The 14,645-nt window shown below is 43.8% G+C and overlaps 2 protein-coding genes across 2 annotated transcripts; one reads left to right on the top strand and one right to left on the bottom strand.

The window, feature by feature from the left end:
- The first annotated feature begins 134 nt into the window (after nucleotides 1–134).
- Nucleotides 135–8,028, top strand: TXNL4B (thioredoxin like 4B). The gene is made up of 4 exons (XM_074370495.1): nucleotides 135–438; nucleotides 3,033–3,200; nucleotides 4,583–4,734; nucleotides 6,375–8,028. The coding sequence occupies exons 2-4, from the start codon at nucleotides 3,069–3,071 to the stop codon at nucleotides 6,538–6,540; spliced, it is 450 nt and encodes a 149-aa protein (XP_074226596.1). The 5' UTR covers nucleotides 135–438; nucleotides 3,033–3,068; the 3' UTR covers nucleotides 6,541–8,028.
- Nucleotides 8,029–9,761: 1,733 nt separating this feature from the next.
- Nucleotides 9,762–14,174, bottom strand: LOC105073420 (haptoglobin). Its single transcript, XM_010960657.2, has 5 exons — nucleotides 14,103–14,174; nucleotides 12,827–12,909; nucleotides 12,421–12,522; nucleotides 11,602–11,676; nucleotides 9,762–10,665 (listed from the first exon to the last, which is right to left on the bottom strand). The coding sequence occupies exons 1-5, from the start codon at nucleotides 14,105–14,107 to the stop codon at nucleotides 9,887–9,889; spliced, it is 1,044 nt and encodes a 347-aa protein (XP_010958959.1). The 5' UTR covers nucleotides 14,108–14,174; the 3' UTR covers nucleotides 9,762–9,886.
- Between the last annotated feature and the right edge of the window lie 471 nt (nucleotides 14,175–14,645).

Genomic DNA, 14,645 nt, shown 5'->3' with positions numbered 1-14,645 from the left:
GATCAGAGACACTTCCGGGTCTCCTTCCGACCAATCACGCTTAGCCTAAGACTCAAGGCCCCGCCTCTATTCGAGAGGTGAGAGGAAGAAGGAAAGAGATCCGTCAGGTTTAATAAGGGCGGAAGTGACCCTAAGGCTTCCGGTCAGAGCCGGTGCAGGTGGGTGGTCACTAGAATAGCCTCTTCTGCTTATTGGACTGTTGAGCGGGGTCGACCGCGCGTTCATCACTGCGCCTGTGCATTTTCTTTTTCTGTTTCCGTCCCCTTAAATAGTCGGCCGACGGTTGCTAGGCAACAGTCCCTGGGTTACTTCGGATTAGGGTTGCCGAGGTGGTTCCAGCGGAAAAAACGACTTGCCCTAGTCTCGGCTTTTTGGAGAAAGCGTCGGAGATGCCCACAGCCCTGAAGTGGAAGAGAGGGAGGGATTTGAACAAATAAAGTAAGTGTCGTTTTCCCTGGCAGTTGTGGGCCAGGAGTAGCCCAATCACAGGCATCATTAAAAATATGTATGTCGGGTATTTGGGAAAAATAAAGACGCCCGCCCCAATGTAAGTCAGTCAGTCGTCTCTTCACACGACGAGATAACCTTTGGTGATGTTTGGGAATATTCATTTCTAGTTATTTTTCTGTGTGAATATGTACATATGCATATGCTTAGGTTTTGTACACTTTGTATACTCCCGTGTTATAACTTGTTTTCTTTATCATGAGAATTTTTCAAGTATCTGAATTGTACATCTCTAGCATAGTATATAGTGACAGTACATTGCAGGACTGTACTATCCTTTTGTCACCAATCCCCTACTGTTGGCTTTTGAGGCTCTTTCCAGTTTTTCACCACTGTAAACGTGACAAATATACCTCTTACATTACTCTTTGTGTACATGTCTAATTATTTACTAGGAATTCTCAGAAATTGAATCGTTAGTCAATGGGTATTTCAGGGTTCTTTCTAGAAAAATTTTGCTTCTCTGCATTGCAGCAGGGATTATGAACGCCTGCCCCTTCACTCACACCTTGCCATTATTGTTTAATCTTTGCCAATTTAATGACTTTTTAAAGTATATCTTTTCATTTGCTTTCCTTCACTTACTAGAAAAGCAGAACTTTCCAAATATGTTTGTCCAATAGTACTTGTTCTTTTGTGAATCCTCTGTTGATATCCTTTCCTGTAGGCGTTTTCTTAGGTGTAGTCGCAGTTTCCCTTCTCCTCTTTTCAACATTAATCCAGTCCCACTGTCTCACACCCTCACCTTCCCGCTCCCTCTTGTCAGCTTTGCTCTCCCCTCACTTTCTTCTCTTTATCAGTAACATGCAGAAGTTGCTGCAGAGTTCTAGTGGTGGGGCAGATCCGTCTTCTCTTTGACTTCTCCTTTCATCAGTAATTTGTTCTGCCACCTATATTTGTTGAAGTCCCATCTGGCAGTCAGCTTCCTTATTTAAAGTATGACCTATTATTGGGACAATATCATTTACTATATGAATTTTTAGTGATTTATACCTTAAAAATGTGATTTGTCACTAAAAACGGGGGAGTTGGAAAGAGAGAGAAGAAAAGGGAGATCCTCCCTTTTCATAGTGTTAGACAACTTTGGAACTGAATTCAAAATGTAAAGTATCTCAGTGGAGTCTCTCGTGGATGATCAAAAATAAAATTCCTTGATCAAAAAGTTCCTCAATTATAAAAATAGGGTTTATTGCAATAGAAGGAATGCTGGACTAGAAATTTGGCAGTGTGGATTCTAGTCCTTGTTCTTGTAGCTAGAAGTGTAACTATAAGCAAACTAGTTGGAGAATGAGGGGCTCCTTCTAGCTCAGTATTTTAGGATTTGTTTCGTGTGTGTGTGTGTGTGTGTGTGTGTGGTTTTGACACACTCTTAATTGATTTGTTTGCCGTGTGATTAGGTACACGTCGTAAGACATACACCAAGAAACTTTAAGTCAGGACTCGATAATGCAAGTGTCTGTCAATAGAAGACTTTAAAAAGTATGGTACATGCATGAAATAGGATGCCTGTGTGACAAAAAAAGTGTTAAGTTTTCTATATAGAGATATGAGAAGATCTTCGTGTGTTAGGTAACGTGCAGTGTGCAGAAGAGTGGGTAAATTGTGTGTGCTGGACATCTGTCATTTGCCCCTCCAGATCCGCTCTTCCTCCTCCTCTAGACTGTTCTGGACCGCTCCTGGGACCAGGAGGCTTGCCTGCCTCCCCAGCTCCCCTGCCCTCTTCGGTCCAGTTGGAGTCAGCCAGTGGGAACATTAGGAGGGGACCAGAGAGAGGGAGGAGAGTGACTGCATCCCTGAACTGCAAGCCAACCTCCTATAGAGCAGCCCCCTCTGTCCAGCAATCTCAGCCACACAGTTCTGGTAACACGTGCCTCCCGTGGCTCCTTCCGGCCTAGGGGTGAGAACAATGCCCACTGTTACTAGCCCCAGGGTACTGCACCACACCCTGCAGTTTCCCTACACCCTGCCTTAATGAAAGTCTTCAAATTGCCAAATTTGAGGACGTCTTCTCTTTCCTGCTGGAACACTGACTGATGGGATACACTCTTTTGGGTAAAACAGGGAGAAAACATAGGAACATATATTTGTTTTTTTGGTTTTTTGTGTGTGAATGCATAACAGAACTCTGGAAGATACATGAGGAAGTAATGAAAGTAGTTGCCTGGTAACCACTTGCAGAGCAGTGGGAACTAGGCCAGTTGAGGGGAGATGGAGAGAGACTTTTCACAGTGTACCTTTCTGTATTGTTTCTTTTAAACCCATGATCTTACTTGCCACCAGTTTGTGCATTTAGTGTTTCTTTTACTTTTTTGATACTGTGTTGTGTGAAATCATTTTTCCTCTGGAAAAAAGATACACATGATACCTACTCCAAAAATTTTTTAAAAATTTGTAAAATGACTATAACTCAATAAAAAAAAGTTTTAAAAAAATAAAATCAATGTTTATATAAGAAAAAAATGAAAAAAATTTTAATTAGGACTCAGGCGCTTAATCTGTCTTTAAACATTGCAACTTTATTTCAGGCTGACACTGAGGAGTGATATTTTGATTATTTCAAGATGAGCTTCCTATTACCCAAGCTGAGTAGCAAAAAAGAAGTAGACCAGGTGATAAAAACTACTGCAGAGAAGGTGTTGGTTCTCAGGTTTGGCAGAGATGAGGACCCCGTCTGCCTGCAGCTAGATGATATTGTAAGTGAATTTTTTGAGTAAATGGTTTTTATTAAAACTTTATACATTCTCACTTCAACATCTGCAAAGCACATGAAAGGGAATAGGCAGGGCTCGGATATGTAGTTCATTTGTTAGCACACTTTCACTCAGAGCTGGTGGTGTGCCTGCCCTGAGCAGAACCCACAAATCTCCAATTGTGTGGAACCTGTCCTGGATGTCCTTCCCCACTAGCACCGGTCAAACCTCAGTTTCACCAACAAGACAATGGAAGACCAGAAACATAATTTACTGACAAACAGCTGTGAACATTATTTTATCCAATGCTCACAACAGTGGGATAATTACAGTTACTATTCCCAAGAGGGGAGGTGAGTGCCAGGGAGGTCAGGTGACTTCCCACAGGCACAGAACCACTAAGTTGCAGAGCTGAAATTTGAACTTTGTTTTCTCTGCCTGCAAATATCCTTTTCTAGTGTGCTGCCTCCAGTGTGTGCCTGATGATAATCTCTGATTTCACAGAGCATCTTCATACTGAGGAGTAGGGAGGGGAGTATGGGACAGAGGGAGTTTATCCTTGTCTCTGTTTATTATGGAGAGAGACTTACCCAGGACTAAGACTTCACCCACCATTTCTGTTGCTGCCACCCACAGTGTGGGTCCAGTGTAAGACTCTCCATTACTGTGATTATAAATGAGTGTGTGATGTGTTAACCCTGGGGGCTTGGGGCGGGGGGGTCAGCACGTTATACCCTCTGCTGTAGCAAGGAGGAGGGAATATCAAAGAGATCAAGAATGTCGGCTCTGAAGCCAGGCTGTCTGAGTTCAAATCCCATCCTTACTGCTGACTAGCTGTGTGACCAGGGGCAGGTGACTTCCCTGTGCCTCGGTTTCCTGGTCTAGGAAATGGTGACTATAGTAATGCATACCTCACAGGAATGCTGTAAGGATTAAATGAGCTAACAAGTATAAAGCACTTAGAACATTTAGCACATAGTAAGTGCCATGTGTTTGCTATTTTTATTATAATTATCATTTATGAGGAGATTTCATAAATTTGGAGGAATTTAAGTGTAGTACGTATTCCTGAGTTGTTTTGGTTTTTATATAAATGAGCATGAATTTTATAAACCCATAAAATGTTTATTAAAACTTCTTACAATCAAAACTAGTAAAAAAATATATATTCACACAACTTACCTGAGGCCCTCTTATGACCCTGCCAACAGTGATTCAGACTCTGAATGGTAAGGTTACACTGTGTCTAATGTGAAACTCAGAACAGGCTAGGTTCTTGGCCCAGGAATTTGGCCCAGAACAAACACTGTTCTAGTAAAAAGGTTCACGGAAGAAACGTTAGCTGCTTCTCATGCTGTAACCTACATCTGTCTCTTTATTTGCAGCTTTCTAAGACCTCTTCTGACTTGAGTAAAATGGCTGCTATATATCTGGTAGATGTGGACCAAACTCCAGTTTATACACACTATTTTGATATCAGTTATATTCCATCTACTGTATTTTTCTTCAATGGGCAGCATATGAAAGTGGATTATGGGTAAGTTCGATTGACAAGTTATCCCAGTCTTAAAAGTTTCTTTTATCTAGGCAGTTTGAGTAACTATCTTATTTGCATGTAATGGAGGCTGTGTGAGTCTTATATTGGTATTATTTCCTCAACTGATGCCCTCTCTAATTTTGTCTGTGAAACTCTGGTGCAAAATGAGAGCGTCTCCAGCATGAATGGCAAATTTTGATTTGCTACCCAAGTGTGACAGAGAAGTGTGGCCTGTGGAATGGGGAATATGGAGCCGCTTTTCAGAAGTCTCCCAGGGATTTTACTTAAAGCAAAACGCGTCATTGCTCTCAAACTTGTGCAACCTGTAGGCTGCACCTGTGAAAGTATTCCTTCAGCAAATTGTCATGCTTTTCTCTTTGCCACGTTTCCTGTCTTCTGCCACTCAGAGAATTTTGAAGTCTTTCTTCAACAAAGTCTGTCAAGAATAAGTAACATGAGATCTTTAATGCCCTCCACTCTATCCAGTCAGCATCCCAGTACTGAATATTTGTTTTGAACGTCTCCGTAGTAATATTTCTTACTGCTATCGAGGGGTCCACTTGACTAGATCTGTGTCTGCTTTGTCATTATTTATTTGAAAGTGTTAAATACTATCTGTTTTAAGTGTTTTGAAGCTATTTATTCTCCTAGAATACAGTTGACACATGTATTAATTTGGTGAACCTTTTCAGAGGGTGATTTATGATACTACTTACCACCTTAAAACTATGTAAAATTTTTAACCCAGGAACAGCATTTCCAGGAATTTATCTGAAGGAAAATCATCATAAAAGTGGCCAAAACTGAATATATAGATGCTCATTCATCCCACCATTATTTAGAAAGCAAAATACTTAGAATATAGATGTTCACAAAATGATACTAGATATTAATTTAATGTATTAGAGATGCATGTTTAATGATTTTGAAAGAAATTTGTTATATATTAGTTGAAAAAAGCTCATTACAAGGTAGTTTGTGTGATACGACTCGATTGTGAAAAGAGAAATGCACACACACACAGAGAATAGAAAAATTATATACCAAAATGTGGCCTCTGGCCTCACTGGTAATTTTTTTTCCTAAACAATTTCTACATTAAACATATTTGATATTTGAAATACTAAAAAAAAAAAAAAAAAGTCATACCCACCACTCAAAAGTATAAACAACTAGAACTGACTAGAACTTGGAGACAGTGACTAACGGACTTTGCACAGTATCTGACCAACAACACAAACCAAGCCCACACCAACACCCAGGAATTCTACTTCATGATGAGTTGAGAAGTGATTAAAATAGATTTTGGAGTGAAAGCTTTTCACGTGGTAGAGCTTACGTGCTCTCCCATGGCCCTGGTTATAGTGATATCAGATGGGCTCTGTAATCACAAATGGAAAAACAGCATCGAGCTTTGTGTCTAAAGTCTCCCTGACAAGAAGAAAGGTAACAGTATAACTTTTTATTGCTTTTGTATTTTATTTTGCAATAATGGACAACTCTAAAAAAATAAAGATTTATAGCTGAAAAACGGAAGAATAAGAAGAAAATAACAGAGCTGCTCTTTATTTTATCCTGAAGATCTTATGAGTGATTATGAAGAGTTCTGAGCAAGGTTGTTTCTCTTCTATGCTATTTAGGTCTCCAGATCACACTAAGTTTGTGGGAAGTTTTAAAACCAAACAAGACTTCATAGATTTGATTGAAGTAATTTATCGAGGAGCAATGAGGGGAAAACTTATTGTCCAAAGTCCTATTGATCCCAAGAATATTCCCAAATATGACCTCCTCTATCAAGACATTTAGCACATTCACTACTGTCAAGTTGACGAGAAAGGCACATCATGAAGCGGTACCTGAATCCAGCTGTGCTGTTTTTCTGGAGTCCTTCAGAAACATGTTCAGCATCCTGGCGGGGAAGAGGTTTGACGTGTATGGAAAATACCGGCCCCCAAGCCGAAGACCAGACTGGCACTGTGACGATCTGGGACACCTACATGTCCACTACCCGCTGCAGACCTCAGGCAGTCACGTCAGCCCTGGGCAGTTTCCCCAGTGCAGTTATTTCAACTTCTCTTTATATTGTGCTTTTCTTTATTCTTTCAAATAATACAGAATCCTTCCAAACATTAGCTAGTACAGTTTGATTCAACTGTGTTTATTTGACACACAAGTAAAACGGAAAGTCAGTTCCCATAAGAGCAAAAATACTTATCTTCTACCCTCGATGTACACACGCACTCCCCCTGCATTAACCTCAACCCGCGCGCTCCTCTACTCATATTTATCTCATGCCTACCTATCTCCAGTCCCTGTTATCCCGGTTTCTCCTGGAATAAACAATTCTCTGCTGATAGGAGGCGAGTTTGTTTTATTTTGGAGTCATTCTGATTCAAGATTTTACAGATATCCTGGTTTGCTCATTTTACTAGCTTTTATATTATTAAATTACCCACGAAGTGAGAACTTGAACCTTTACCATCCAGGACCCAATTTGAGCTAAACAAAGAGCTTAATAAGTAGGAACAGGTCTCTCCCAGAGCTCCGCCTCTTCCTGAGGCAGAAAACTGTACTTCAAAGGCTCAAGACTGGAAAGACATCTCAGAGTTGTTAGCAAGAATTATCATCTTTATAGGATTTGCCTGTTTTAATAACTCGGTGATGAATTCTTGCTCTCCCAGCGTCCCCTGGCACAACCTGCCACCACTTGGGCAAGTTACTGCTGCTCTCAAAAGCTCCTGGGGGGGCCAATGGTACTGACTTTCTAGAATAAGGGAATAGATGCAGAGCTGGAGGGTGGTGGGCCAAGCACCACGTGACCTACTTGGCAGCTCTTGACCTTGCTGACAGAAGACCAGTTCTGTGCAAGGTAACACTATCACTGCAAGTCCATCCCCTTTTGCCAAATGCTTCCTTTCCAAGCCTTTCCCGTAGGGAGCGGTGACCACGCAACCTAATTCTGACAAACGTGGTGTAGAAAGAAGGCTGCTGGGCACCTCTGTGGCCTTTGTTGATAAAGGAGAGAGCCACTCCAGGAATAAGACAACAAAACCCTTTCACTGCATCTTCTCCTGGCCCCCATTTCCTGCTTCTGTGGAAATCATGATGCATGGCACTGCAGCAGCCATCTTAGGACCATGAGGTGGCCACCACTGGGATGAAAATGAACATGCAGAGAAGAATGATTTAAAAAGAGCCTGAGTCCCTGATGATGATACTAAGCCACAGAGCGGACTTTAAACCTGCCTCCCTCCAGACTTATATGAAAGAATAAAACGTCTTCATTGCTTGTCACTACTGGCTGAATTTTCTATCCCTCATAGCCTTAATCACACAGCGTTTGATGTGTAGGAAGTGTTCAGATAACAGCAAAAACTCAGAGCTTGCATGCATTAGGTTCTCAAATCTGTCCTCCTGAGGGCTTTCGGAATGTTTTTCTGAAGTCCTGGTTTATGATGTTGTTCCCATCTTAGTTGCTCTCCATTCCACAAATATTTATTAAGTGCATACTGTGTGCCCTGCCCTATGCCAGATGCCACATAAAAAGGACTCCTGGACAGGGGAGGGCATTTTCGGGAGAGGGCGCCGGGGAGGAAGGCCCAAGGGCTGGAGACCGCACAAGTGTTGAGAGAGCTGCGGACGCAGAGTGGAGTGTCACTGAAACCCAAGGGAGAAGCCGGGCAGCAGGAGGCGCTGCTGCAGAAGGCAGAGGAGATAAGTGAATTGAGATCATGTCTAAGGTTTTCTCTTACTATTTTCCTCCTGCGTGGTAAGCAGAAGCCACTTAATACAATCTGATTATTGTTCAAGAAAACTGAGGTGGTTTGTTTTCCAAGAAAACTTAGTGCTGAGGATACTACCAGAAGAAATAGGTATAACTGTATTCTGAGAGGCATTATTTTGTGTTCTGTTACTTCTCAGTTTCTGGCTATTACCCCTTTCACAAGTTGTAGAACATAGGTCTGAGTCCTTCATTGGCCTGCTAGCGCTAACCTGTTGAAAGTTGTTGATGGATCTGAAGAGTGCATCTGAGCATCACAGCGTTAGGCAGAGCCCTGGAGAGAGAACAGTGACACCATGTAGCATTTTAAGCCATGAGAGGAGAGGCCGTATTTTGGTGTGACAGGACGGCATATGGGGGGGGGGGGTCAGTGCACTGAGTAAGGGCTCATAGCCAGAAGGAGTTCAGTTAAAACTTTTCTTCTTCAGCTAAAAGAAGAGCTTCATGTTCTGCATCCTAGAACCTTTTTTCTGGGAAACCCTTAATAACAAAACTCTTATCTTTGTGAAATAGAAGACTCAGACAGCTTGCATTTGACTCCTTGTAAAGGGTAGGGTTTTTTTAAGTTGGAAAATCTGAGGAAGAGACTTCGAACTTTGCCCAGTCCCAGAATGTTGCTATTGGTGGAGACCTTAGAGATCGTCTGAGTTAAGCCCCCCATAGAGGAAACCAGGGACCTAATGGGCAGGGAGCTTAAGGAACCTGGCAAATTTATCAGCAAGCTATGATTTGGACCCAGCAAGTCCAGAGATCCTGCCCTTCCACCATCTGACTTTGTTTTCTGAAGCGCTGGTCTGTTAGAGCACAAACAGCCAAGTACTGTCTGTGTCAAAATACTTGCTTTCATCCCACTTTGAGCTTGCATCTTCCTCACCAGCCTGCACTCTATCCTGCTTCACTCTGAAGAAGCAAAAGGATGCAGTGAAAAGAGCTCAGGATTAGTATTTAGACACACCTGGGTTCAAGGTGCAGCTTCACTGTTTGATAGCTGTGTAACCTTAAGCAAACCACTTGACTTCTCTGAGTCTCTATTTCCTTGTCTGTAAAACAAGGATAACAATGACCTGTCTGAGGCCAGCCGTTCATTAGCACTCACTCAATGAGCTCAAGCCCCACGATCTGTATCACCTTAGGGGTTTCCGGATCACCTGGGGCGTCTTCTGCCGCACTCCCAGTAGACTCTAGACCATTTGGCTGCTGCTGTACCATAAATGAGAGAATTTTAAAAGGCTAAAAATAGCACAAATGAGTCAAAGACAGCTCTTTATTGATTGACCCAGCAGTGCAGGGCTGCAACCCATCAGCCACACACCACGTTTCGTCCCTTCCACTGCTGTCCAGTTTTCCCTTGTCCTTCCAGCCTGCCCTGCGTTAGTTGTGAGCTATGGTTGTCTGAACCCAGTCCAGAATGGAGGGCACCTTCACATACACACTGTACTCGGCCACAGCGCAGCTCTTGTCAAAGCTCAGGATCCCGGCCGCATACCAGGTGTCTTCAGCCTCATCGTGAACTGCAAAGGCGCTGCCGGCATCGCCGTAGCAGGTGTCTTCCTGATACTTGGACAGGCCAGCACAGAAGGTGTGCTGGTTCAGTATGGGCTGCACTCCTACAGGGCTAATTTTTGTCTTCTTTTCGGGCACTGTGCTGCCTTCATAGTGCTTTACACATTTGTCTTGCTCAGCCACGGGCAGCATGACGTATTTCAGATGCTCAGTAAAATTGAAGTTGGCATTTCGCCCCCAGCCAGACACGTAACCTATACGCCCTACTTGGGCATAATCTTTCGAAGGTAGGCAAATGGGCATTACTTTCTCATTAATGGGCACCTTCTCTCTGAGTTTGATGAGCCCGATGTCTATGTTGGAGTAGTTAGGGTGGAGAACCACCTTCTCGACCTCCACTTGCTGTTTTTTCCCCACATAGAGTCTTAAAGTTGGAGCAATGTCTTTTGCTTTTGTGTCATTTTTGTGACCCAGGAAGAGATTTTTAGCCGTGGTCAGCAGCCATTGCTCATTGATCAGCGTGGCCCCTGAGATGAGATTATGGTGGGAGACCATCTTGGCCTGCCATGGAAAGCTGCCTTTGGCATCCAGCAAGCCACCCATGATGCGCTGCACCTGCTTCACTGGATGTTTGGGCTTTCCACATACTGTCGAGGAGAGCAAGAAAATTAGGAGCAGAATGTGAGAGTCTCCCAATTTGGGAAAGAGGAATGTAAACTGACTCTTGCTGCTGTCTAAACTGTCATTGTTCATTTCTTCAGAAGTAGGATAGCTACATGCTTTGCCCTTACCATCTGTTTCTCTTGTTCCCAGTGTTTACAGTTTAAAAAGATTCTTTTTCTTCTTAATGTTTTCATCACTAAGAGTTCTATTTCCAGCTTTTCTGACTCACAAGAGAAACAAGTAACACAAATTTTCACACCCTAGCTATTGAACTGTATGTATATTTAAGCAATTTATCACAACAAAGAAATGTGCACAATTCCCTGAAATTTCTTGTGAGGGCAAGGGGCTGTAATTCATTCTCTCTGAATAAAGAGTGATTTGAAGCAGCGTTGGCTGGAACTCAGCTTTTATAGATAATGCAGCTAATACCAGGCAGGTTAGCAGTTCTGCATCCCGACTAGCAGAAGAGGAAAGGAGAGAGCAGCAGCCCCTCCCAGTAGCCAGCAGCAGAGCCCTGGCCCGTCTCCACCCTGCTGTGTCGTCCTCCCACAGATTAAGGTGTTGTGCCCTCCCTTAACTTGTTCTTCCTGGAGCTTGCTTCCCCCTTGTCCCAGGCTCTCTAGCTGGACTGTCTGTACATGGAGAGTCTCCTGACCCTCTGGGGGCACTGTAGACTGTGGGTTCAGTCAGTGCCCTGCAGGCCCAAAGGAACAAGACCCTTGGTGAACTTTGTGGTGAGTCACCACCTAAGCTGCCCAGCTGTCTGTAGTTCTCCCTGGTCCCTTGCGTCAGCTCTTGTGCCCAGAGGAAACCACACAGGGAGGATGTGCCTCTAGGTCATTTCGATCAAGATGCCTGCCCGCACTAAGCTCTCGACACCACCCTCAGTCGGCTTCCCAGGGCCCCTGGCTTCCTACCTGCTTCGCATTCAGGGAGTTTCTCCCCAACGTTTTTATTTGTCCACTGCTTCTTATTGTTTAAGACATACACTCCTGAAACAAAAGGAACAAAATGAGCCAAAAGGGAAATTGTATCTGGACCTAGCACGGGAAGAGGAGGTGTTTAAAGAGCAGAATCAGAGAAGCAGGAGGAGGAGGGTGCCGAGGAAGAGGAGGGAGGGAGGAGCTCTGTGCTGGAAGCCAAGTGCTGGGGCTGCCAGCGAAGCCCTGCAGGACAGAGGCGTGGTCATGGTGACCAAGGCAACCGTGGTGAGGCAGTACAGGGTCGGAATCAGGGTTCAAATCGTGACTCTCCCTCTTACAGGCTACCTGAACTTGGTCAAGTCACTCAACCACTCTGTGCCTTAGTTTCATCAGCAGCAAAATGAGTGTAATAATAGTATCTCTTCAGAGGGGTGTTGTGAGGACCAAGTGAGCGAATAAGTGTGAAGCACCTGAAACAGTGCCAAGAACCCAGTGCTCACTAGGCAAGGGCTACCTGTCGTCATTAGCATCATGCCATTTGTTCCTTTACCTCGTCTCCTTTTGTCAATACAGGTCTCACCCTGAGATGCGTAGGCTACATGGCATCACCTCCCTTTAACAAAGGAGAAAACCTGTGGCTGAGAAGTTAATTTGCCCAAAAGGCCCCAGCTACCAGTGACAAAACCCTTATTAGAACTTAAATCTCCTGGCTCCGAAAAGAACACATGAACTTTCTAGTCAGTCACCCTGGCTCCATTCATCATGGAAATGGTGAGGCGAGGGAGGGCATGTAGTCATTTATCCAGGTCTTACCATCTCCTTCAGAGCGCAGTTTATAGTAGGTCTTACACCCATAGCGAATTAAGTGCTCCACGTAGCCATTTGCAATCTCAGGAGCCTTTGGGCAGTGGTCACCTGCAAATGGAAACAGGAAGAAGAGGTTCGAATTTGGAAACTTCCCCTAGAGACCTGAAAAGTCAGATAAGAAGAAGCTGCTTTGCACATCAACCTCCCTTCACCCCAAATGGAAGCCCAGGGGAGGGCGCTCTCCCCTTATTTCTGGCTGGCTCCCCAGTGTTGTTCATGGTACTGAAAGACCAGGTATGAGGACGAGAAGGAGCAATTGGATCTTCCCAAGGAGAAGGCGCAAATCTGATGGGGTCCAGATGGATGTAGCTGTGATAGGACTTATGGCTCCTGCCCAAACCCCAATACCCACCTGTGGCATCTGAGGTCTCATTGCCTTTTTCCACTGTGAAGAGCTGTCCGCAGAGCAGGAGGGCAACGACAGCTCCCAGGGAACTGCAGAGAAAACAGGAAGGATTGCACAGCTCGTCTCCCCGCTTCACTGCATGCATACGCATGCATGCACTCATGCATACACCCCTCGCATTAGGAAGCCAGAAAAGAAAAAATACATATATGGAAGTACTAGGACCAAGGAACCCCTCGCCCACCCTTGTGCACACTTCAGCAGCTTCCCAGTTGCCCAGGTTCCAGCAGGCTCTGTGCTGCGGGGAATTCTACAGAAGCTTCAGAGAGCAACAGCCAAGGCAGGAAGGCACATCGGGATTGCTAGTTTCTGAACAGCATTGCAGAAACATTAAATTGTTAATAATATATGAGCTCTCCAGCGAAGAGAAACTCCCCTCGGGCACCCTGCAGGTGCTAGGCTGCAAGGACGCTACTCGTGAAATGCGGGTAACTCAAAGGTGGGAACGTGGGGATTTTTAACGCTATTCTCTCTCCTTTTTGAAATTTTCCATAATAAAAGGTTTTTTTTTAATATATCCTTTAAAACACTTATATGGTTGTTCCTATTATGTTACGATAATTTGCCTTCAGGGAATGGTATATCCAACCCCAAAATACCAGAGAGTTACCTAGAAAATAACTGTCTCCCTGGAAGTTAGATTGTGGACACGGGCACCAACGCACAGGCCGCACTTACCAGTTAACATCTCGCTGAAAGATGCCAGCTGTTCAGAGATTGCTTGGTTATGTTACGTTTCTAGTCTTGTTATTTCAACATTCCAAAAAAAAAAGTTTATTTTGATAAAATCTGAGTGCCTTCATTGTGTCACTCAAATTTATCACTATTGGTCTTTCTTATTAAAAATGTTTTAAAGAAAAAATCTGCTCATAAACATATTTAAAATGTCAGGAACCCTCCCATGGGAGCTGCTAGCATCCCCTGCAAAAATAAAACTTTATAACCTCAAGGAAAAAAGATACTTCTTAGAGAATGTCATGTCTCATGGGAAAGAGCACAGCACCATTTGAAAGCATTGCCTTTTATGGACGCAGAAAAGCTGAGGATTCAACACCTTTATTCACTATAATTTAGTCCATCTGCCTTATTTCTTTGTTACTTTTTTTGCATCTCTCCTGTAGGCCTCTCTGGTACCTGGGCTTTCATGTAGGTAAAAGATACATGCAAAGAAGGATGAAATAATCCAGAGAAAAGAGGGGATGGGGCAGAGCTGTGGACTCACCTCATCTTCAGCTTGTCTGCCTCTGGAAGAGCAGTGCTGTGGGGGCGCCAGCTGGTGCTTTTATGCCTCCAATATCTCACTCCACCCCCTGCTCGATTTTGTAATTCTTGTGTCTACACACTTTGGCCTTGTTAAGATCACTTGCCTTTTCCAGTAACAAAGCCACAAACAACCCTGTTAAGAATCAAGGTCTTGCTTCACACTTGAGTTTCCCCTAGTGTTTCTCATGCTTGAGCCAAAGAAATCTGGCCACATCGTGACCCCGTGTAGCTGCCAGAAGATTTCCCGAAGTCAGCCACTCTGCAGGATTGGGGGAGGAGCCGTCAATCTTTGTCTCTTTGTTCTGGAGGGTTTTCCCTTCCAAAAAAATAAACCCTTTGGATTATTTCAAATCCCTCAGTGACACTCCTGCAACGTGGCTGAGATGGGGCTCTAAAGTAAGTATTTCCTTTTCACAATCATTTTCTCCACCCTCAGTTGCAATCTCCCTGTTGCTGCAAAGCACTGCAACCTAAAATTGGTAAAATACCTGATTGCTTTTAT

This window comes from Camelus bactrianus, chromosome 9 (genome assembly GCF_048773025.1).
Source record: "Camelus bactrianus isolate YW-2024 breed Bactrian camel chromosome 9, ASM4877302v1, whole genome shotgun sequence".
In the NCBI taxonomy this organism is placed as follows: Eukaryota; Metazoa; Chordata; class Mammalia; order Artiodactyla; family Camelidae; genus Camelus; species Camelus bactrianus.
Note: the sequence above shows the minus strand (reverse complement) of the source record. Positions and strands in the feature narration are given on the sequence as shown.